The sequence below is a fragment of the Sebastes fasciatus genome, chromosome 17, assembly GCF_043250625.1.
Source record: "Sebastes fasciatus isolate fSebFas1 chromosome 17, fSebFas1.pri, whole genome shotgun sequence".
Taxonomy (NCBI): Eukaryota; Metazoa; Chordata; class Actinopteri; order Perciformes; family Sebastidae; genus Sebastes; species Sebastes fasciatus.
Window position 1 is genome coordinate 12,020,759 of NC_133811.1, and position 25,398 is coordinate 12,046,156.

Consider the following 25,398-nt stretch of genomic DNA (forward strand, 5'->3'; position numbering starts at 1 on the left):
ATGATCACGATTTGGATGCGGCAAGAATCCCTCCCAGTTTGTTGACCGCCCCCCTCTCCTCTCCCCAGCCTTTCAGCCCCTCCATCATACCCTCTATCAATCCCCCTTTTCCCTGCAGTGCGCCGCTGAACCAAGATGGCTGCCTTCCAACTCAATTTGTGGTCAGCGAAGGGGCTATTTGCATGAACATGTGTCCCATCGTTTAGCTGATATCCCACCGTGACAATCTCACAGAGAGGAGTGAAATCATGCATATATTAAAGTCCGCTTCCCTTTTTGGTTCAATTCATCTTTTTCTCGCACTGGTGTTTTGCAATTTTTTGCCCACCTCCACTGTGGTACTTAAGGATTAAGTGAAACACTGAGGCCTCTCTTAACACTGAGAGATAAAAGGGAGGGATGTAATAGATTGTAAAAAAAAGTGGGATACACATGCCGCGAGAGAGTGCATGTGGGAACATAAAATGAAAATTGAAGTGGCACTTGGGAAAGGGAAATTTCAAGGATGAGCTAAAAGTCAGATGAACAACGTTGTCCTTTATTAAAATCTGTAAATCAGGGATCTATAGCGCAGACACACATTCACGTCTATGCACAGATGAATCAACCTGTGGCGACTGGCAACAAATGATTAGTGGACACCTGTTTTTTAATTAGTATGTGTGTGTGTGTATGTGTGTGTGTGTGTATGTGAGTACTGCCAGTATGGGGGTGGCAAACATGTTAAATGGATTTAATAGCCGAACCCGGTGAAGCTGCTGCTGAAAGCTGGTACTAATAAGACAAGGCTCATTACTCAAAAATATATTACTTGATTCCAACATAATTTTAACACATTGGTTATTAGTCCCTCAGAGGTTGTATTTGCCACACGTTAGTCGTTATAGCGCTTTATTAAACATCTCCAAAAATATGAATTCTGTCTGCTCTTACCTCTGAAAATCAATATAACAATTGACAATAATTTGACTCTGTTATTTTAGAATGATAAAAGAATCAAACTGCATTACTGTACATCTACTTTATTGTTTTGTTTTTCTTATCAGTATAATCAAAGTAATGTTGATGATAATGTCATTTAAAGTAGGATAACTGAGACTAGTCATTTTAAAGGTTTGACATATTGTGATGTACAGTAGCCTAATAATTATAGATTTTTATTCATTTCTTTAATTTGTATTTATTTTAATTGAAAACAGCTATAGTGGGTCAATTTCAGCTAACTTCATGCAGTTTACCTTTGTGCCACCAGAGGGCACCAAACCATTAATCGATGACTATCCCCAGCGTTACTTCAGCAGTTTTATTCTCAAAATTACAAGCTATACTCACGAGTGACAGTTGTTACCAATCATGTTAGAGACATCTGACAGCACTAACAGCTAGCTAACGTAACGTTAGTATCTGACAGCAGTAACAGTTAGCTAATTGAACGTGAGACTAGGGATGTCATGATACCAGAAATCTAGTAATCGATACCAATACCAGTGAATATCGACGATATCCACAATATCCATTCTTGATACCAATTTGATACCATGGTAAAAAAAAAAAATCCCATGTAATTCAACACGCACTCTTTTATTAAAAACATTTGAACATTACAAAAAAACAGAGGCATGTAGCCTTTAAGTAATAAATAAAAATAATTGACTAATTTTGTTAATTTTGGCCTATCAGCTGCATGCTATCAATCGATAGTCAGACGACGGACGCTACATACTGACCATGAACACATCTGGTCCGTCAGCTAAGAGTAGTAGGAGCAGGAGCAGAGGATTTATTGTCGAAGCGAAAAGAAAACGCACCTATTTGGCAATATTTCACGTTTAATACCAACACCATAAGGGAGCCATAACGTTACCGGTGTTGTCACAAGTTTATTAACCGGTGGGAACATTTTCCTCACTGTCACATCCCTACCAATGACCATTACAGGCATTGTATGGTAGAAGAAGAGTGACGTCACTTTTTTTAAATGTTGGCATCGACTTGGTACCAAAGTATCGGTTCGCATGACATCCCCACGTGATACTGTTGAAAACTTTCAGTTTTGACCTTGGCTGCTGTCGAGCTAAAGTTAGTTATGGTTTCACGGACTGAAAGGACAAGCTGCTGCTCTCTTCAACCGAAAGCCACGGAGCTCGTGATTCAGAGGTGGTAAACTTAAAAGATTGAAGTGACAGGCTTAGCTAAATGTTCAAAAAGGAGATACCTGTTTGGGATTCTACCAGTGGTCATTTGTGTTAATTGGTTACAGCTGGCAAAATAAGCAGCAACAATGTAAATAACGGTAACGTTACTAAATCTATATGTGAAGAAAAAGCTCAAGTTATTTTAAATGTGAAGGAAACGCATGATAAATTGCTATTTGAGCAAACCGTTTTCCTAATGAAAATAACACCAAAGTCATCATGGTAAGCTTCATTCTACATTTAGGTTGAATTATGACTTTGACTTTATCTTATCTTTTACTTTTCATTGTCAAATCAGTAGGCTATGCATTTTTTCCAAGCACAAAATTACCCAGAAGTTATATTAATTATATATTATATTGGCAATTATATATTATCAAGTCTCAAGTCTCATATAATGACAACTAATAATGAGACATAAAAAAGAATGATGGGTAGGTGTGGGTGGATGCTTTTTTTTGGTTAATTCAGCTTATATGGTATAATATGGTTTGTTTAACTGTTGTTTATCATCAACATTGAGAAAACATGTACATGGAAATAGATGGAAAAGCATTTAACGCTAAAATACTTAATGCTAAGCGTTCTATACATAGTATAGATGATATTAGTAACTACTTTTTCCAAGTTCCAGGTAAGGGCATCATTACACAAAACCCCAGTGAAACAGGAATCATAAGCCCATGTTCATTGGACACCTCCGAATCACTCGAAATAATGCAGAAATGTCAATCAGGACTAATAATAGTCCCACCTCACAGCAACAGCACTTGAAAGTTATTGAAGTTCTCCTTTGAGGGTGTATGACTTCAAAGTTTACACACACTCAGAACCATAAAATTAAATGAACAATCTTGGTTTATTGTCCTAACTGTTCCAGGAAAAAAATAAAATTAAAATTAAACAGAAAATCATACTAGAGAAGGCAAAAAAAAATATGATGAAACTAAACTGCTAAAAATGACACAAATTACATTTTATTTGCTTTTTAAAATGTCCTGAATTTAATTTAGCAATAGATCCTGCAGTGGTTTTATTATGTTTACTGAGTAGAGAAGTCCTCTTAAATGTGCATATGGCTTGGCACAATGGTGTAATTTAAGCACTGTTTTTAGCGCTGCCTTTGGTGTGCTGTCATGGTCCGGGGGTGTCTGTGCGTCATGCAACACCTGGGCCACTTGGCCACAACATCAAAGATCATGCATGCATAACCAATATTTGTTGATACTGCGGTATGGTTTACATAAGCATGTGTCCTCCTCACCTGCGCTTAATCCAAGAAAACCACCACATTACATAGAATGCTTTTTTTATATTCATATATATAATTAAGCAATTAGTAAACATCTGTGTTACTGGATCTTTAATGTGCAGTAATCACAGTTGTGTCTCACATAAGCACTGCTGTAGCTGTATGTTCCTGTTTTCCACTGAGTGCAATTGCAGAAACTTTCTACAAAGCGGCGACAAGTTTTATGGATTGACCAAATTACGAGCAGGAAAAAAATCAAGGGAAGGAATTTTGAATGTCAGTATCTTTGAAGAAAATTATCATTATTATTTTAAACCAAAAATGTTCAATTTTATATTTCCACACCTGTAGGAATGTGATTTTTCTCCTATCATTGTTCACCTGTTGGGAACTCCTTACAGGCGCTGCCTTTCTCCTAAATCTTAAAAGAGATTATCTTAATTCCAAGAAAATTGCAAAACTATTTCTACTTCTCTGTCTAAGTATGATCAAATACATGTCACTCTGATAATTTTGGGCAAGTTGGGACCAAGTGCATACTCTGATATTAATTAAAGTTATATTAAGTAAAGTGGAAAATGGAAACACACAGAAGAGTAGGAAAATTAACAAGGTGGTTTTCAGAATTGTGTTAGACTGATGGTGAAACAAGCCATGAAGTGACATCCAACATCGAGTACTTAAGATACCTTTTAGACTGAGACATGGTTAGATGGATACTACAGGTATAAATAGCAAACAATATTTACTCTTCCAGTTGAATTGCACGTCTAGAAAACACTGGTTGGTTATTAGAAATGGTTGTTGACTCAGAGTCTGACAATTTAATGTTTGTTGTCTGTTCAACTGTTTGTTCATTCCCACACTGGCTGCTGTGTTTCTAATTTACTGCGGTCGCTGATGGAGAGAAATCTGTTGAGGGTTTCTGTCCTGTTGAGGTCTTGGCATTTTAATAATTTGCGGATGATTCAGGGCCTCGTTATAGAAAAAGTTATCCTTGAATGCTGAAGGGAACAGCTGGCTTGATGGAAGTAGGCTTCATACCTGACCTTGCAACCAACTGTGCTGTTGATTGGATCTTTTTTTTTTTTTGTCTGACCGTTATTGTCCTTCTGTCCATTTGTTCTCAGGTTAACAGGGTTCCAGCTGCCTTCACCCATTGTGAGTACAGGCTCCAGGCTCACACTGTGGCTACTGTCTGACTACGCGGTCAGTGGGCAGGGATTTAAAGCCGTCTATGAAGGTAACACAACTTCCATGTTATTTGTTTTTTGAGCCATAGGAAAATGACACATGTTGTTATGTTTTTTTACTATGACATAAATGTGGATGTGATCAATTTAAAGGTTCTATAGACAATGTCCAGAGCATTAATATAGCAGCAAACAATTATTTGCTATGTAAAGATATAGTGGAGTAATGTCTACCTGAGCAGAGAATGAAGTCGCTCTCCCTCTGTGTGTGTTGTAATCTGAGTTTTGCTTGACATCGCTGGGACGTCCGGGTGTGCTTTTAGTGCATGTTTGTGCATTTTAGCGTGCCACACCGGCTAGCTCACGGCCGCCACTCTACACTGCTCTCATACGATGGTTACAGCTGATAACGCCGTGCCGACCGATGGCGTCATTGCAGAAGCGTAGCACCCACCCTCCGTTTCCCCCTCAGGTTAAAACTGTTAGCACTGTCGGCGCCATTGCCGTTGTTTCCACTGTTAACACCGTTAGTTGCGAGCCATTGCCATGTTGAGAGCCGTGCATAGGCAATAGAAATGCCTCCGATGGGGGCGGCTGTGGCTCAGAGAGTAGAGCAGGTTGTCCACCAATCGGTAGGTTGGTGGTTCGATCCCCGGCTATTCCGGGTCACACGTCGCTGTGTCCTTGAGCAAGACACTTAACCCCAAATTGCTCCCGAAGGTGAGTGAGTATTTAGATTAGATCGGGTAAAGTTGGCACCTTAGCAGCCTCTGCCATCAGTGTATGAATGTGTGTGTGAATGGTTGAATGCTGACATGTAGTGTAAAGCGCTTTGAGTGGTCGGAAGACTAGAAAAGCGCTGTATAAATGCAAGTCCATTTACCAATCTCACATTTAGTACCATTAAGCTCAATCTCAATGTATTTATGAAATAAGATAGAGATTTGTCAAATCTTACTGAGTTAATTTCTACATTTCTCTCATGTCAGTAATTTATGCCAGTAATTATTAATAAAGTGGGATTTTTCAGCCGCTTCTGTTAGTGTTGCATAGCTTAATGGGAAAAGGGGTTCAGAGCTACTGAGCAAAATCTCTCAAATATCCTAACAATAGGGAGAGAACAAAGTGACAAGGAGAGAATATGTTGTATATACCGTGACTCACGTTAGAGTATAAAATTAGCTAGTGTGCACTGAACTAATTCAGACAGTTTAATTTAAAGCCATTCTATCCAGCTAGGTTATCATCTCTCTCTTCCCAGGCCAGGGCTGGGACCTTTATCACGGTGACATGGAATGCTTTATGACCCGTGGCGGTATGATATTAATGATGGCACTCTTCAAACCTACGCAGGAGGAAAGGCGAGCTCATGGAGGGGAAAGGAAATACAAGCGAGTGACTAATTAGGCTAATTACCTGACAGGAGTTTGTCAGTCTTTTTGAGATATTGTTGAATGTGGGGATGTGGCTCGATGAAGCAACATCAAGCGACTCGGGAGGCCCGAGACCACATTGCGTGACTAGATAAAAACCAAAGACAAAAGAGCAGAGAGACTGTTTGTTAACTCCACTGGGAGGCAATTGGGGCATCGTGCCTTTCTTTCTCACTAGTGGAAACAAAACTGTCAGACTTGTCTAGGTTCTGACCTTGGATGATGTAACTGTCTCTTGCTTTAGAAACTTAAAAAAAACAGGTAACTATAATAATTTTACAGTGTAATATGATTCATTTTGACTGTTTGAACACTTACTACTTTGAGCTACTATTTTTTTCTTGGCTGGACCGCAGAGGACCAGCCCTACAAACTAATGATAAATGAATGTTGCATGTTGATTTCTCACTTACTTTTAACTGGTTGAAACGGAGACAAATCAGTGAAAAGATTGGCTGTTATTTTTGGTATACTACGTAAAGATATAGTGGAGTAAATCTACCTGAGCAGAGAATGAAGTCACTTTGAGCAGAGAATGAAGTCTGCAACACCTGTGTGTATTGTAATCCCAGCTTCTCTGTGCTTTGTTGACATAGTCGTTGACATGCCGTCCGCGCATGCTTTTAGTGCATGTTGGTGCAGGTTTGTTCCCACTGGTTAGCTCACGGCTGCTGCTCTGCACTGCGCTCATATGTCGGCTACAGCCGATAATGCCATCCCGATTGACGTCGCGGTTGTGGAAGCGTAGCACCCACCCTCCGGTTCCCCCTCAAGTTAACACTGTTAGCTCTGTCAGCAGTGTTGCCGTAGTCTTCACTGTTAGCGCCATTAGCATCGTTAGCTGCTGTTGCAGTGACTTTGGTACCATGGAGTCTGGTTCATGGGATGTCAAGCCTGTTGAGCACCAGGGGAAATGAGTGCACAGCCGTAATTACCTGTCACCCACCTCACATGACACTGGTGAGACCAACTGCAGTGACCCATGTCACATGGGAAAAGAGAGCGGCCCCGCTGTGCTGACATGTGCCGCTGCCCTGTAGGTTAGACTGAATGTTAATTGGAGAGCGAGAAATACAGGAGATATGGCTCATTGTAACTGAATGGATGGAATACCACCCACAGCTGGCCTTTATTACACACAATATGCACATATGAATCTTATCACTCTATTCCTTATTCTTGAGATAAAGTGAAACCACGTCCCTTTTCTACTTCTATTCTGTTATATTCTATTCTGCTCTTCCTTTGAACCTCTTTGGCAATGTTCTCATGGCACACGTGGTTTCTTTGACTTCTCTGTGCCACTGAAATCCCGCGAGGGCTCTCTGGCACAAAGGCCAGAGATAATGAACCTCCACCCCATGGCTACTGGCTAGACCTTTTTCATCTGGTTACTGATTAAAATTAACACAAGGCTTCAAATCAGCTGGATGGTGAGAGCAGCCCAGGTAAACAAAGTACAAAATACAAAGCCGAAGCAAATACTAAATGGGCTTTACAAAGAGTTATGCCACTCAAGCCATTTTCTATGATATCTGTAATGTCGGAACACATTTAGTGAACAGATAAAAAGAGATTTAATGGCTTAGTTTAAAATTTGCCCAGTGAATTCCCCCAATAGATCTTTTCTTCTTCTTTGTATTATTTGGCGGCCTCATACCTTGCTGTCAGCAGGAGTAATGTTGAAGTTTCAAATAACTTTTTCTGCTATTGGACTACGCAGGAAGCCGAGAAACACCAGGAAGATGTCACAGAAGCTGACACACTGATTTGTGCTGCTTTGTATGAAGTCGGTTTGACCAGAAGCCACCGGCATAGAGCCGCTGTTCTGCTTTGATTTGATTAGTTCACAGTTAGAAATAGCGCACAATGGTCAGCAGGGGACAAGTTTGAGAACAGACCAAAGATTGTACATAATCAGAGATCCCACTGTGTATCATCTCAGGAAGTTACCAGTAACTGGGCGATAATTTTAAAGTGCGCTCATGTAGAAACTGACATTATCCTGTATTTACCCCTTCAGTAATTTCTCAGATAATATTCCATTTAGCTCTCGCTCTGCTTGTCAGATTACCCTTTTCTCAGTTGGTTTTCTCTATTTCCACAATTGGCATTTATTTAAGCAGTTTGTTGCACTCCATTTGAGCCAAAGATACTCATAAACAAATAACTTGGCACATTTCCAGTCCTTGTCCTCTTCTCTAACTGCACAAGTCACCCTTTTTATAGCAGTAAAATGTGATGGACACCCACAAGACTATATGCATAATGGAATCCTACATCATCTCATTTTATTGTCTGACAGAAAGCGCAGTGTAGTACTGCATGTTGATAGCTTATCCTTAGTAGGCCTCTATAGCTACACTCCTTAGTAGACTCAGTTAAACCATAACCAGCCTGTCAAATGACGTGTTTATTTGTGTCCGTCTTTGTTATTTCCATAATTTTTCCATTTCAATGCTATTTGGTGGCACACACTCTCTGCTGTCAGGTTTTGTTCCTTGTCCCCACACAAAACAGTGAGTGCAAGTGGAGTGTGTTTTGTTTACCTCAAGGGAAAGTAAACTTGTGAATAATGTACTTTAAAGTAAAGAATGCCAGCTGTGGGTGGGTGGGCATTACCCAGAATGCAGATTGGTTGTGTCACAGCTGTGATGCAGCTGTGTCGTGTTGCCGCCGTGGTTCACAATGGAAGTGTGTCAGAAATGAGCGGCAAGATGTTTCGTTTTGCTCAATTTTACACCTCATCTTACTGTACATTTTTTTTGGGAATAAATTGTGAATATAAACAAATCACATATCATTTATAAAACAGTGCGTGGGCTCTATACTAAAATTGTACGTGCGCACAAAAGCACAAATAAAATAATAAAAAAATCTGACTTATAAAACGTGTGTACACACACCTGCATGCAATATCCCCTGTTTAAATCACAGTCCACCTGGAAAAGTGTGCACATGGTTATACATGTATATACGTACAGTATATACCTGCTTTAACAATTGAAAGGTACTTATGGAACAGTTTTGTCTCACTAGCACAAGCATAAATGACTGCTGATTTGAACGTTTATTATAAAGTGTATCTATATTTAACGTTTGATATTAAAGACATACTTCACCCACAAAATGACCATTTTATGTAAATTACTCACCGCGTGTTACCTTGAATTCTTGAAGTTTTCTTTGTAATGCCTCCACGGTGAACGGAGAATCTGAATTGAAGTAAATGGGGATTTAGACATTAGATTTTCATTCATTCTCTATCCTCTACTCTTAGAGGAAACATCTGTAATTGTAGGTTATTATGGGGACAAGCATTGAATTTGGGTCTATTTTAGTCAAGACAAAAGATTGTTTCTCGATTGGGATCTCGTTCCTTTTGTATTACGCTAGTGCTTAATATGTGGCTGATTGGACAGGAAACCACTATCCTATCTTTAGCTTCTGTTGTGCCTGCTCATTATGACCCACTCCCTAGCCAAAGACGACAACTGTTGTTCTTGGCGTCGTAGTAATAGAGTGGTTGTACTTGTGGCTGTTGTGGGAGAGGATCAATGAAGCCCTGATTATGTTTTTGTGCATGTGTATGCATACATTGGTCTGTGTGCCTTTGCTACGTCTCTATGTATACGTCACTGGGTATGTGTGTCAGGCTTTTACTCCCTCTGGTTGTCCTCCCATTTTCTCAAATGGGATAAATGTCTTTTTTTCTTAGCCTGATTGGCTTTTCTCAGCGCAGCTCTTGGCAGTGAAACCTTCTGTATTCCACAGCCTCTTTTTTATTAGGACTGTGCTTACCATCCACCATTTTGGTGCGAGCCCATCTCGTCTATATTAGATATCTGTTCTGTTTCAGCCCACACTGCAATAAGCCTAAGTGCTGCACAGTCCATCTCCCCAACACACTGCGTAATGGCTGAGACCACTCTGGAATCTCTCCCCTCTCATCACCATGGCAACCACCAGACTCCCTTTTTTTTCCCATCTTATTCTTCTCTTTCTCTTCTCCATCTCTTTTTGCGAACTCTTTCTTCATGTTTAATCTGTAGCTATAGAGAAGGAGGCTAAAGGAGGCAAAGGAAATTAGAAACATTCGCAGAGCTTCTGAAAATATCCACCGGGAATAGAAGAGAACTCGTATCTCTTTGTGTCTTACTGCATTCCTTGCGCTCCATCGTTGCCTGTTTTCGCTCCATCTTCTTTCTTCTCTCCTTTCTTATACTCTTCTTCTCCCCCTTTTGTCTGCTCTACCGCAAATCTCAACCTCAATGGCCCCCCATATTTTGTAGCCTCTTCCCTAATGTTATCGCTCCTCTCTCTTGAATATTAAAACACCGTGATGATTATCCAGTCATGTGTCGCCAAGTTTTCTCTCCCGTCTGTGTCTTAGTTGCATATTCAATGTGCCTCCCAACTGGGTCAGCCGAAGGAAAAAAAAACCCACAGCCAGTCCTGCCGCACGACTCAAGCAGCCTGCCTCCTCAGCATTAAGTCACTGCAGGTGTCTGAAATAGGGGAAAAAAATGGCATGCACAGAATATTTAATGAATTCATTTAGTATACATTTTTTTTTAAACCAGGTTTGCGTGTGCTCATATCTCCGACTTTAGAGTCATTACTTACTTAAGATCTGAATTGGTGAATTATGAATGCATTCAAACGACATATTGGTAGTATTGCATTATAAAAAAAGAGGGAGGCTTCAAAAAGGGAAATCTAAATACATTGTAAATCAGTCAATCAATGGATATATGAGGGATTTAGTGTAACAATAATTCACCATATGCAATCACATTTTTTTTCTGAAAGCGAGTAAAGGAGCAGCAGCAACACAGCCCTCTACTGCATCCATCAGAGCTGATCTACAATAGTGTCTCTATCTACTCCCCCTCAACCAGCACCACCCTCCTTCCTATTAGCATGAGAGGAGGAAGGTGGGGGCCGAGTAGATGAGGGTGATGAGAAAGCAGCGAAGCATGTGTGAGTCTAGTGCTTAATTGAAAAATGGGGCTCGTCCCTTTAAGTCAGGGAGTCGGCCAAATGAAAGTGTGATGACGGAGGCGCAAGAAGAGTATGGACCTGGATCAAATCCCACAATCCTAATATTCTATTTCCCCTCGACAGGGACTAATACACTTTTTACTCAGGGGGATATTATGGCCCTGTTTGTGTGTTTGTGTCTGTAATTTAAAAGGAGGGGTTGAGGGGGTTTTATAACCTGCTGAGCTCCTGAGGGATACTTTCCACGGATGTTGTTGCTGCTCGCTCTGGTAAAATTGGCTTTGATTAAGGTAGATGCACAACAGTAATTGTTTGCCAAAGAGCAATTTACATGGATTGTTTGAATGATTTTGAATACATATTCAGCATCATTCAGCAGCCATATTATAGTCCTGTCTTTTTCTCTATTGATGTGTACTGCCTTCTCGCAGTCTGCTATTTAGAGATTCCCTTTTTGGCTACAAACAGCACAGTCCACTTTTTGATTAAATGTGACCAGTATAGCCTCCAGCACTGAAACATAATCATTGTGCAAAAAGCAAAACAAAAACAAACATTAAGAGCATGCCTGTAATACATGTAAACAACTAACTGTATCATAAGTCAAAAAGGTTATTAGTTCAGCTGTGGCTTGTTTTTAGTAATTTGCACACACACGTCATGTCAAGAAACCATTCCACATACAGTCTTCATGAAATGGATGCATTCATTGCTCCATGGAACTCTTGATCTATCCGGAAGCATTAGTTTGGTGAGATTGGTGCTTCTAAAGGTTTATCACACAGTTGCAGGTTATTGTTATTAAGGTTGGGTACCGAACTTGGTACTTTTAAGGGTTGGTCCAAATTACGTCGGTACTACCGAGTACCGATTCACGTTAAATGACAACGCTTGCTGCAGTATTTGTAATAAAATGTTCTAAATAAATAACAATGTTGAAATTGAGAAGTTAGGACTTATTTTACAACTGATATTACATTTTTATTAATACAGGGAGACTAAAGTACAGAAAAATGGTACTGTTGTGTACTGCTACCGAATTCCAGGTACTGGTACCAGTATCGGTTCAAATGTGAACGTTACACAACCCTAATTGTTATGTTACTGTGATGTTATTGATATTATACAGCTAAACTGAAAATGAGGTGGCCCTTATATTGATGAATCAATGAAACACATAATCAAAGTTTTTTTTTAAGATGTGCTTCATTGGGAAGTTTACGGTTAAGTATTAAAGAAGTATTCAATTACTTGCTGGAGTAATTGGAGTTTTGAAACAAGCTAGGAACTAAGGGTCTAATACATGCTGCCATGAAATATATAAACAGTAACCATAACCAATAAACTTTTCTCTCGCTCATTTTAAATGTCTAATTACACAGTGTTTTGTCACACTTACATTACAGTAGCAGTGATGGGAAATATGATATATTAATGTTTTGAAATACACATTTTAAACAAGGATACAAGGAGATAATTAATTTGATGCTTATACAGTACTGCAGCTAAACCATGTTTCAACTAAAAGATTCAACTTATATTTAAGATAAACCAACTTCTAATTCAAATGTCAACGCAATAGGCCTCATGCTTCATTTGGGTGAATTGTGTGATGGGTTATATTTGGTGCATTCAGTGTATTTTATGGTGTTAAGCTTATCTTTTATACAGAAAGCCGTCCTATACTCAATGCAGCCTCTCTGATGGTTTGTGTTACACTTAGCTTCAGTTTGCCTTAAATAGCTCACAAGAGCTCGCTGATGTTGGGTTTAATGGTTTGAAACTGTAAATTATAACCGTTATTTTAAACATTGCTTTATTACTGTTAAGTGCTGGAATTTGTGTAAACAGAACTGTGACTATATATATACAAAACATGAATACATCGAAAGAGGTGTACCTTGTTATTATTTTAGTGTAGTTTTCACTAGTACAGTATACATGGTAAATAAATTCCCTTAATATGGTGTACGGTATGTGAGTGTGCTCTGGGAGAAGGTCAGGGATCGGAGAAGGCCACGGCCAATTTAAATGTCAACATCAGGGCTTCAAGCTGCTGGCAGCCGCATTAGGCATGGTGTTTGTCAAGATGCACTACAAATATTGTGGAATAGATGCTGCGGAATATCATCTATAATAGAATAAATATGTTCAAAAGGCATCACCGACATGCTTTGATATCTTTAGCAGCTCAAACACTGCTGTCTGCTGACTGTACCGCTTTACGGTCTAACTACCTTGACTGCTCTCTGGGCTGGGCAGGTTATGAATGCATTTCATTTAGTGTGTGTATGTGTGTGTGATTAAGTGTATGCATGCACCTATGCACAGCAATCTTTCCTCAGCTGTGAAGACGAGGAGGTTGATGCCTCAACGTTTGCATGCTAGCCAGTTTTTCTTCCTTTCTCTTTCTTTCTGTTTGTCACACATTGTAGCAATATTTGCAGACTGAGGTTTATTCTAACCGATAACTGACCCTCGTTAATCGATTATCAATCGTTAACTGACAAGATTAGTGTGTTTCATGCACTGTGGTTTTAGTGCCTAACAAGCCGCCCAGCTGCAACGGTAAACCGATGCACAAACAGGTTAAATCCATCATTTATCGCCAGCTGCAGTGTATGCGCAAAACAGACAACCGAGTCCCTAGTTAACTCAACCGGGAGAGTTTCTCTAGCAGCCACGATGCATGCGTGCATTGTCGAGGACACATGCAGTCACTTTCCCAGTAAAAGTCTACAGTGCATCATTTAGTTTAGCTGTGAGGTTGTCAGCTGTGTGTCTGCCTGCCATACTCTGTCAGCCCAGCGTAACGTTAGCGAGTGTCCGACAAACCGTGTGTGTTTGGGTTATAGCTGTGAACCTAGCAGCGCAGTGTGTGTACAGTTTATTTGTCTGTGAATAAATGCTAAAACTCCTCAAGACCCAACCCAAGTTTCTGCATCTTGCAACACTGGCTCAGACTCACTTAAAGTGGGCTGTTAAGGTGGACAGCTATTATTCTTTAAGTGACAAGCTGCTCCTCTGAGCTTAGCTATTTAATTAAAAAAAATGTTTTTAACCATTTAATAGCATTAATTGGTAAAAATTATTAATGTTAGTTAAACGGTTGATTATTAAAATCCCCACAGAGGATTGCTTTATCCCATCAACTTGGAAGTTTGAGTCTTAATGATGTTGGGACAGATAAAAAAATAATAGCAATAATAACTTATATAATTTTAGGAAGGCATGGGATATTGCCATGTTGTGCTGTCATGTCAACTCTCCAAACCTCTAATTATGTTGAGCGTCTGAAAGGGATACATAAAAGGCGTACGTAGGAAAAAAAGTATTTTTCATATCAGCATTGTCATAAAATGAATCTCAAAACAAATATCTAATTCTTAAATCCACTTTTCCAGGGATAACTGAATGTATACTTCTTGTATATTACAACGGCTAAACCTAAACTAGTAATTTTGTCCCTGCTTCGTCCATTCGTATAGCATCCTCTCTCAAACTGCTGAGGACAGTAACAAATCAAATCTCTCTTATGCTAAGTGTTTTTTCACTAAGTAATACTGAATGGCAGAACATGAATGAGTAATGGTCATCAAGTCCCCCCAACCTTTCTATGTTGTATTGTAAATGTCAACCATGTGAGTGTTTGAAAGCTACTGTAAGAGATTAGGGCCATGTAGCCTCCAGACTTGGCCACAGTCCAGTTTTCCAGTTTTGTGTGTTTCGCAGGCCTATTAAGATTCAGTTTTTGCTTACTGATGTCTGTTCTCCCACAAGTAGTGACTCACCGCTGTGTTTTCCATGAAACCATATGGGTGAAAATCTCACCTAGACTTTCTGCAAACAAAACGGTGTGTATTTGCATGTCCTCAGTGACCAACCAGTTTCCGGAACATCTTGATTCTGTATTTTTCTGCTTTATACAAGACAAAACCCAGGCCTTGAAATGTTTTCATTAACTCCCAATAGATTGTATTCAACAGCGCAACCTTGCACACCTTCTGACAAAACAGTTGCCAGCCGCTTGTTTGTGTGTGCGCGATATTCTCACAACAGTGCAAGATGCAGTCACAAAGCTTTACAGGTGTGTAGTTGAGATCAAAATGAAGGCAGAGTACAAAGATGGTTGTCGTCCGAGCAAAGGTGCTGGAAATAGGGGGGTAGGAATTAGGGAAGGGGCCATTGGTCGCCCCATTGTACACCCTTGGCCTGATTTGGCGTCACGGCTGGTGTGATCCCATCACGAGGTGGTCTCTAGTATTTGGTTTGCAATTTCTTCCATAAGCAAAATTAAACCTGACGCCAGTATTATTATTTTTTTTTCCGAGCCTTTGCTGCATGTTGTTACGGTTATCTATAAAACACCTGCTTCAGTAAAACTTTTGAACTTGTGCTACTGCATTTGCTATAATTGTACTGCATTCGCTGTAAGTGTTTGCAAAGTGCATCTCAGCCAAAGCAAATGCAGTCATTTTTGGAAAACAATAGACACAAAAAAACCCTGGCGTTTCTGGTGGGACTGTTAATTACACACCTGCCGTCACAACAGCAGACTGCTTTTCTAATTTTTTTCATAGAGAATGCAGATCCAATGAAGTTGCTGCATAATTCAGCACCTGCTCCTAGCAACAACTGGTTTCCTTTATGTATATTGGATTTATTTTTTGACGTGGTGCAGCTTTTGCTCCAGGGAGAACACCACAGTGACAGGCAGAGAGAGATACTGCGAGTGCAAGAAGCCAGGAACAAGTGCTTTCTTACGAGAGTGGGGTTCAAGAGCCTTGGACTTAGTTAATGTTAAATGGAAGCACAGCTATTATGGCTGTAATTTTACTGAATGTATTTACTAATTCTCTTGGAGAATGTGGGCTGTCTGGCACGTCCGGGTAAGCAGAGCTTCCTCTCTGGTAGATTGTAGCTGTTATTAGTGTCTGGCATGGGAATCGGCCGCCAGCACGTCTGACCGTTAAATGCTTCTGACACTTAATTAATGGCTGATTGTTGTGCGGCAGTTCTCCGTCAGCCTAATGAAGACCGTTTCGGCTCACACACTCTTACATAAACACACACATACGACTGTGTCTGGCATGCACGCTGACTTTCACAAACAGACGATCTACATCAATATCCCAATGCACCAGAAACATTCAGACAACACTGAAGGAATGTGAATGAATTTTGCGCAACTTACCCATGGTGCGTTAGTATTTTAAGCCTTGTGATTCATTTTTACCACTAAATCAGTGAATTGCCCCTTTTCAATAATTTAGGGTAATTATGAGGGGATAAAATAATCTTTTCTGGTTCTGTTTCTCTGTATCTTACATTCTCCAGAGAGACAGTTAAATGTTTTTCTGAAGAATTTAAATTATTTGTACACTTGACACTGTGGTGAGTGAAGTCAAAACACCAGCTCTTTAGACTTAGTGCAAGTGTAATCATGCATTATATTGTTCTTAATTGAAAATGACTGGTGCAGTTGGGGTTAAGAGAGTGATGTAGTTGTTGAAATCCTTCCAGCCGTCTCTTTCCCTGCTTCACATTATGTTAATATTTGATACCGAATCCCACATCTGAGCCTTTTTGGGATTATTTTTCATATTTTCTTTATTCCTTTTCTCTCTTTTTATAGAACTGACAAGAGCTAAGAGAGCTCTTGACAGATCCCATTGCCCCGCAAGTCATTCCAAGGCGCGTCTGCTTTGCACAGCACTGCGAGACTCATTTTTTTGGGTCTCTACCCTCATTCCTTCGTGCCCTCTATTTGTTTTCTGGGTGGATGGGCGGCAAGACGGGGTCTAGTCTGCGGTCAGGACAAGCTGTTGTTTTGCTCTCCAGATAAGGAGTGGAAAACAACACTCTCACACCATCGGTGCACACAGACACATCTGCACAGGAGACTGATTCAAGCGCACCCATTCACACAAGTGGGCACAGGAGTACACACTCAAACATAGCATGATGCATCCGCGGCGCAGTGGAGCGTGTCCAGAAAGGTCATCCTTTGCCGTGAACCTGTGGCTGTGGGTGAGAGCAGCACAAGAAGAGTGTGCATTTGTCCATCTATAACACCAGTTCTCTGTAACTGCCTGCGTGGGCAACTACATATGTATTTTCTCTCACTAGGGGATGAGACTGTGTACAAAAGTAAGCATTTTTATACTCTCCTCTGTGAGCTGTTCTTGAAACAGCAGGTGATGCAAATATGCCTTTTTTTAGAGAGAGACTCTCTCTACTTTCTTATGTTCAACAAAAAATGAAGCAGTAAAACAATAGCTTACAAGATTTCTTAAAAACAATCACAGCAGGCTCTTGATGGACCTTGTGTGCGTAATGTGTGCAGCAGTCCGTCACCCTTACGGGGATCCAGTTCCGGGTGAGCGGAGTGCCAGACCGAACCGGTATACCAAATTTTACCACTACGTGTCAACTTGACTCGGCAGCCGCTCCACCAGAACTAAAATGAGTATAGCTGGTCTGTCTTAAAGGTCAGCCCATCTTAAGTGAGCCTGGGCCGTTGCTGTTGCTATCTTCAGGGCTAACCACCGTCACTTCAATTAGCAGGTGGCAAGCAAGAAACGGGATCTTGGCTCGGGTCTTGAGGAGTTATTGCATTTATTCCCGGACAGCCGAAACTGTACACATACTGCACTGCTGCTTTCACAGCTGTAACATTACTGATAACTTCATACTCACCGTCGGTCCGTGACATGCTCGCTCTCAGTCTCTGTCTTTCTCTCACTCTGTCTCTCTCTCTCGACCGCCCACTCGCTAACTTTACGGGCTGCTTGGCCTGCAATACACTGGCTGGCAGAAACTCGTCTTGTCTCGTCACCCCAATAAAAAGTACTCTCTAGTTAACATACACAGTGTGCGCCATGCGATCTCCTTCACGTTGCCGGGCTTGACTCGGCAGTAAATTGCGCACGGCCAGTCAGACACTACTTAGTCCGTCTATAACCAAACTAAAATACAAGCAGAATTTAGCGCTGTGACGGCATCAGCGACAGGTTGCTGGTGTAGGCTACATTCTAATTTGCCAGAAAGTGTCATAATAACAAATGCCAGTTCAACCGGTTTGCATAAAATCAAACCGGATCCGGCAAAAAAAACGGAAATCAACCCAACCCTAGCCGGACAGCAGAAGGAAACAGGCCTGTCAGGGCTGTGCCAGCAGAGTGGAGCTCTCCGTCCGCTCCCCGGTGGCGTCCTGCTGCTACTAGTCCACTGGTTAATCAATGCAGTCCCTCTGGAAATGTGACCCTGTGGTATGGGGATGTTTGACCGAGTGCCCTGGAGCAAGCAGCATATGTTTGTGTGTGGGTGCGCCTATATGAGAGTGCATATGTGTGTGACTTTGTATCGAGCTGAACACATGTTGGTGGATCGCAGCAAAGGGAGCCTGTCCCACTGTGGGGGAGACGCTAAGGTGTGAGCAGTGTGACAATGGCACAAAGTGACAGACAGACTGAGGCGAATACTAGGGCAGTGGGCAGGGTGTGTTGACAGTGTTGCATATCTGTTTTTGTGTGTGTGTGTGTGAGGGTGCTTGGTTGTGTACATTTCTATACTGTGCACATATATACGAGGTTTTCTGTTCTGCAGTCAGGAAGAGTGAACATTGAGGTGTTTCTCTCATGTCTGTCTGCATTCTGGCTTCTGTGAAAGGCTCTCTTCTGTGCTCCCTACTGTTTCCACACTGACAGACTACACACTGACAGGGCCTACCCTCACTGCATCCTAACAAAGAGAGAGGGAGATTGTGAGGAAGACAAGGGGGAGACACAGGAAAAGAGACATCAACTGGTGGAGAGGGGTTAACCATAGAAAGGACTGAGAGGGGGATTGAAAGGTAGATCGTATGGAAAGGGGGAAGAGAAAAATAAAAATAAAAAAAGATGAAGTGTGACAGATAGAAAGACAAGGATGACTCACAGCTGTGAGGCAATGGATTAAGCTATGAGGGAATCTTCTTGTGAAAAAGCAGGACAGAGGAACACAAGAAGCGCCACACGGCACATTTGCTCGCACCGTTACTCATGCACGGCGCTCATCCTTCTCCACAGCCATGCATTTTTTAGTAAGTGAGCTCATCTCCCTAAAAAGCACAAGGAACCCAAAACTGCTCTCCTCTGACATAGCACTTTGTTATTGGGGTTTTGACCGCATAAAATGTCACCCAAAACACTTCATCCCCTTTACCTGTTTAGTTTGACTTCTCCAAAAGGTTGCTAGTGTTGTTATGCCTCCACTGTTTATGTGCGGTACCAGTCTGGCACACTAATTCTGCCACTTAAAAAGTGTGTAATTAAGCGCCTTGGTTGGCCTCTTGTAAATGTCATCTACTCAATCCTCGGGATCGTAGACTTTGATGTAATTAATTCCAGCCTTGGATAACCCTCAATAGCGAGCAGGTGACAGTTCACCTTTTGCAGCTGTACCTACTTTTTCAATAAGGGGGGTTAGGATAAATCCAGTTCTTTGTTTGTACGATGTGCACAGTAACTTTAAAGTCCCAGTGAAACAGAAGTCAGATCGTCTTTTAACTTCTCTGTTGTCGGTAAAGTTGCAGATTTGATTGATGGATGGATGTCATGATATTATTGGTGGAAATTGGTTGGTAATAGCTTATACGTAAGAAGAAGACATCATATTTTGTTGTACAGGAAGAAAAGGTGATTGGATTTTGACACCAAAATATGAAGAAATATCATTTTTGTAATTTTATTTGTGTATATTGTTATATAGGTGCACAATTTGACCAGGAAGGTGATGTAAACGGTTTGAAACAGCATTTTTTTTTTTTTTATTTCATCTGGATTTTAATAACGGTAAGTGGAGCTATGACTGGGTTTTGACTAGTTTGACCATAATAATAATTATATAGTCTTTTTGGGTTGACTCTCCAGTCTTTTATTGGAAATCAGCAATCCACAGGTTTCTCAGTTTGAGCCAGCAACCATTGATGTTAAAATAACAACTGCCATTGGTGGATTTTATCAGCTGTTGCATATTAACGTTCCTCTGAGAACGGAACAAACAACAAAATGAAATGTACTCTGATGTCTAGACCATTATGTCCGAACCTTCCTTCTACTCCTCTCCCTTTCTCATACTTCCGTTCTCCCACTTTCTCTCTGCTCCATCTCTCTCGCCCTCCCCTAACAGTCATTTTTATCCTTCTCTCCCGGCCTCTATCTCTCATCAGGATTAGCCTCCTTTGCTTGTTAGCGCGCTAGCTCTTTCTCTCCCTCACTCCCACGTTTGTCTCTCTGTACAATCCTTGTTTTGTGTGGATTAGTGCCCGTATTGTCCTCGGATTAGGGTGTCATTGTTTCTGAGCTGGGATGAGTTAGGAACGTGCTTCTGAATATGCGTATGAGTGCGTACGTGTATGCAGTTATGTGCAAATGCGTATCTGCACTTGAGACCGAGGTGATGAATCTCCTTTTGTAAATGGAGCTTTTTTTTAACAACATGCAAGCAGCGCAAAGTAGAACACTTTCCAGTGCCTGAAGGAAAGCTCCGTGACTTAACGTGCTTTGTCTTTTTCACTGCCAAGAGTATGTGCTATAGGTGTATGCAATATGGTTGAGAAAACTTGAAGCGAATTAGTGTCCACTTGTGCTGAGGTAATTGAAGGTCAGCCTGACAGGGAAGGGAGCCTTTGAGGGTGTGAGGAAGGGTGAGATGTGCTGGGATTGTCATGTTTTCATGTCATGTTCAGTCACTCATCACAGACAGGGTGAGAGAGTATAAAACTATTAAAGGAGGTATCTGTATTGATCGCTTAGTGGGGGTTCTGCGTTAGCTCGGTGTGACGGAGACTCTCAGCAGGTGGGAGGAAGAGGAGGTCTGCGGATATGCCGTGACTATCGAGACGCACAAGAAAATTCCAGGCAATACCATATCAGACTTCTCGTCTATTGTTTGTGACAGTATAGTATTTATTGGCGTATTTACTCTCTTTCTCTCGCAGGTAAATTGGTGTGACAGTTTATTGATCCAGAAAATGTTCAGCTGTTGTGAGTTTAAAAGTTATTCAGAAAGGCAATATGCAATCATATTGTGTGTGTTTGTTATATGGTGCAGTCTTCTGGTTCCCCTCCATTGCTTCTTCCCAATTAGTTTGATTGGAATTAAACTTTTAACAACGTATTTACTGAAGACTCAAGTATAGGCAACTTTAATAAACCCACATTTATCATTAAGCACTTGTGTAATCTAATACATCATTAAGATTGCCTTGCATGCATGTTACCATCCATGATGAAATACCCGGCGGCGGTTATGAACAGTAACCAGTGCATTCTTTTTCATTGCTTTAATTGATATCAAACCAAGCGGCTCCCTCTTGGCTGCTGTGTTTAATAATTTTTCCGTTTACTAGGCTGCTCTAATGTGCAGCCATTCATCAGGCCAGACCTATCGATCAGCCATTATCAATTCCCTCCACTCATCCCTTTTCAGACCTTATCGACTGTTGAGTATTCACTTGTTAGCCCACCTAAATGTTAAAGGTCAAATTTAAGGTCTAGTAGTATTTGTTCTGGGAAGTTGACTGAGTCTTTGTAGAGATTTTTTAACGACATTTTTTAAATCTGTAATTGAATTACTGTGGCTGTTAATGTACACGTATGTTTAACGTCATGGTTACTGACTAGATATAGGATTGCTGATTGTTCTGTATCGGATTGGGAGTAATTCAGTCTATACTGTGATAAATTGCAGTGCTGAATCTTTACAAATGGCACAAACGTAAGCCAAGGGAAAACAATGTGGCCAATCATACAGACTTACATACACACACACAAGCACTGCGTAATATAATTCCCTCAACACAATCACATGGGTCAGCTGTGTTTGTTCTGCTTCTTCTTCACTTAGGCGATAGAGAATCAATGTTTGTTGTTCTCAGTTGGATTTCCACTGTTTTGACACCGACAGCAGAGAAACAGCCCGGGCCACTTAAGGTTGATTTACTGGAGGGAAGAGAGACAACCGGGAGGTGTCACAGAGAAATAAACCTTCCTCCTCTGACTGCTTGGAAGTAGACAAATATCTTCAAGAGTTGCACAGATACCGGGCTTTTTAGCTGATTTGTGTTTATCCTCGTGTTGATGTTTGTCCCTCTCCGTGTGTCTCTCTGCCTTCCACTGTGTGTGCCTGACGAGCTCACGGGTGCAAAATGCGCCGTCGCTGAAGCGTAAAGTGAAGGCACACCTGTTTGTTTTGTGTTTGTCTCTTACCCATCATTTGGCATTGCTACGTGCTCTATTTGAGGCCTTAATTCACAGTTGCTACTCAGTGTAATGAGGCAAAGACTGGGAACAAGCCGAGGTGTTCTGTCAAAGGGAGGGTATTTTTGGGGCGAGCCATCTTTGCGAGAGTGGGTGGGGAGTAAAATTGGCATCTTTTGTGTGTGAACTGAGAGTAGAATTCTGCTTCGTTTCCTTTATACTCCGCATGCACGGTTGTGTAGCTCCTGAATGTGTTTTGACTGACAAATCACATGGTTTATTTATGGGCTTTACTTGGATCACCTCCAGATGACACTTGATTTAGCAGCAGCACTGAGCTTTCTTTACAGAATGGTATGTGTATGGATTATATCAGTTTTTTGTTTTTTTTACAAGTCTATTCATTCTTTTTAAAATAGGGATGGGCATTTCAAGTAAAAAATACTATTTGATACCCACCGGGAGCTATTTGATCATTCTTTTAAGTACACGTCAAATAACGTTTTTCCCAAAGATGGCATGTCGTCCATCTATATATACCGTCAATGGGAGAGAGCCATAGAGGGAGCGAGAGAAGCGAAACGCCAAAGCGCGTACCATGCTGGCGGCTTAACAAAAAATAGCCAATTTGACAATTTGTACTGGATGTTCATGATATAGTCATTTACTACATCCAGCGTAGAACAAGACGCAAGACATATAGGATATATCACCCTACCCTTCTTTCTTTATGATCCTTAAGTTGAAAGGAAACATAAAGGATGAAGCAAACATTGACTATAGGATGAACACATCCCCAGGGAACTATTCCCCTACAATAGGTCTGGAATCAAAAGAAGAGACTAGCTTGGGGAATACAGGGTGGGATTTGTAGGAAACAAGGAAGCGGTAGCCTAATACCATGAAACTTCTCCTTTTGCATGAAGTCCCACTGATTCTTTTTGGGCTGGAGGGGGGTATAGAGGAAGAAAAGACGCACTACAGAGCATCTAGATAAGACGATTATGTAGTGTGCATCTTATAGAAAATGCCTGAAATGAAGTATGATATAAAATAAGGTCACAAATCCTGCTGGGTAAAGAAGATAAGTCGTTAAATAGAGGAGAAGATGGCATGTTCTGATGGATTATCATATTGTGATGACAATAGTGAGTCAGAAGTGAAGAAAGCTATAATGCACCAGAGCGATAGCCTTGTACCAGAATACAGCAATTTAATGGATTTTATGATTGCATGATTCTTCCCGTCTAACTGCAGTTCAGTAATTGGCCAAATGTAACTAATTATAATATTACAAAGGGATCTAAATGTGGTGCACTTGATGATGATTGCGGGATCGACGAGAGAGGCTGCTTTAGACATGGAACAGAAAATCTAAATTGAACCGGTCAAACCACTTGTATTGCCGGTATAGTCAGTCCATCAAATTGTGAATCCTCTCAGAAACTATGGTAATATCAACAAATTGCTTCTTAGGGGCCTGATTCTTTGCTAATTTAGTTTACGTCTCGTATTATTTTCTCGCACGGTAGCAAAGGCAACTGAAGCTCCTACTCTATTAAAAAACAAACTGTAATGCATTGCCAGCTGTCATACAGGCAGATCAGGCACTTGGTCTTAAAAAATTGCGAGCATAAGGATGACAGGATGATTTAACTGGTGAAGCGGAGCGTACAGACTAAAGGCAGAGTCTGTGAGTTAAGAGTTGAGCCAAAAACAGAACTGCACGGAGTAAAGAGGCTTCACTTGTGCACAAGCTATACTCGCTCCATAGGAATACGGATACTTCCTTTGACCTTTTTATCCATGAAGGTCTTTGTCATGTCAAGAATGTGAGTCATTCTTAACATGATCTGTCTGATTCATACATTTCTAGTGATCATATACAAACAGCATGTAGTGAAGAGGTGCCAGTCTTTACCAGATCTTTGGATCAGAGCACTCACACAGTCAGAGCCAATAATAGCAAGTAGAAAGACACTTTAGCAGGAAAGCTAATACGGGTTGTTGTGGCTCTTGTGTGTAGCAGGCTGCTGTCTGGCTCAGTGTGACTGTCTGCTCTGCCTATGATAGAATACTGACTGCTTTATGCATAATTTCATTGACTTTATCGGACCCAGTATCCCATCTACGCAGAAAAATACCGGAGAGGTATTCCGTCGAAACCAAAAAATATCATATATTGATTTCTCCCATTTGGTTTCTGATGTTCCTTCAAAGGCGAAGGGAGGACAAATAATTTTTCTGCCCTGTTATTTTGTAACAACATTTTTTTTTCTTAATGATTTGTCATATTAATTACTTTAAGCTATCAAAATCTAAACAATAATCACAGAGTTTAGCATCGCCAGTTACAGTATGTCACAACAAATGATAAAAAAGTATAAAGTAGAGATGATAAACCGTCTCTTCTGTCAGTGACAATGACCTGGTTGTTTGCAATATGATTCACCAGCATGTGTGCATGCTTGGAAGTTTTCTGTAGTTACACGGTGCTATAATCAACAATTCTTTGGTCATAAAGTTCTGACCAGTGAAATAGATGACATTGTGCCGCTCCTCAGACAGAGCACTGACCTGCATTTCCCTCAGGTCAAAAAAATCATTGGTTGTTGTGTTGTTGGCCCCATCGGTGGTGGAGTCGGAGCCATTTGTTTAGCAAATTACAGCATATGATTTAGAAGTAAAGTTATTATGATGCATTCTGGGAGACTTTTCAGTCAATCTGCACTTTCAGCTGCATTTTTGGCTACACAAACCTGTCTGTCAAATGCTGGCCCGGCTCTGGATTTGGCATTTTTGTGACTTAGCACTTACTTGTTATCTTACTTATCTGTCAAATTAGCAACAATATGAATCTAACATTGTCTTTTGCTTAACTTTGGTAATCATGCCTGGAAAAAACCTATGTACTATTTGTACACTACAGTAAACACAATACGAAGGAAACAGAAAATTATCAGATGTCGATATCAGCCTCAGAAGATGTATCAACACATCACAGATATGTTCTTTTGATGTCAACGCCTGTGGTACTGGATCAAAAAGATATTTTATGGAGTGGTGAACCTGGGATTT

At 40.8% G+C, this 25,398-nt stretch overlaps 1 protein-coding gene across 1 annotated transcript in view; it reads left to right on the plus strand.

Moving 5' to 3' along the window:
• Window positions 1-25,398, plus strand: part of csmd2 (CUB and Sushi multiple domains 2) — a 282,555-nt gene that overhangs the window by 42,912 nt on the left and 214,245 nt on the right. Inside the window, exon 3 of the mRNA XM_074613264.1 lies at window positions 4,578-4,690. Coding sequence (XP_074469365.1) covers window positions 4,578-4,690 — 113 coding nt within the window. The remainder of the gene's footprint in view (window positions 1-4,577; window positions 4,691-25,398) is intronic.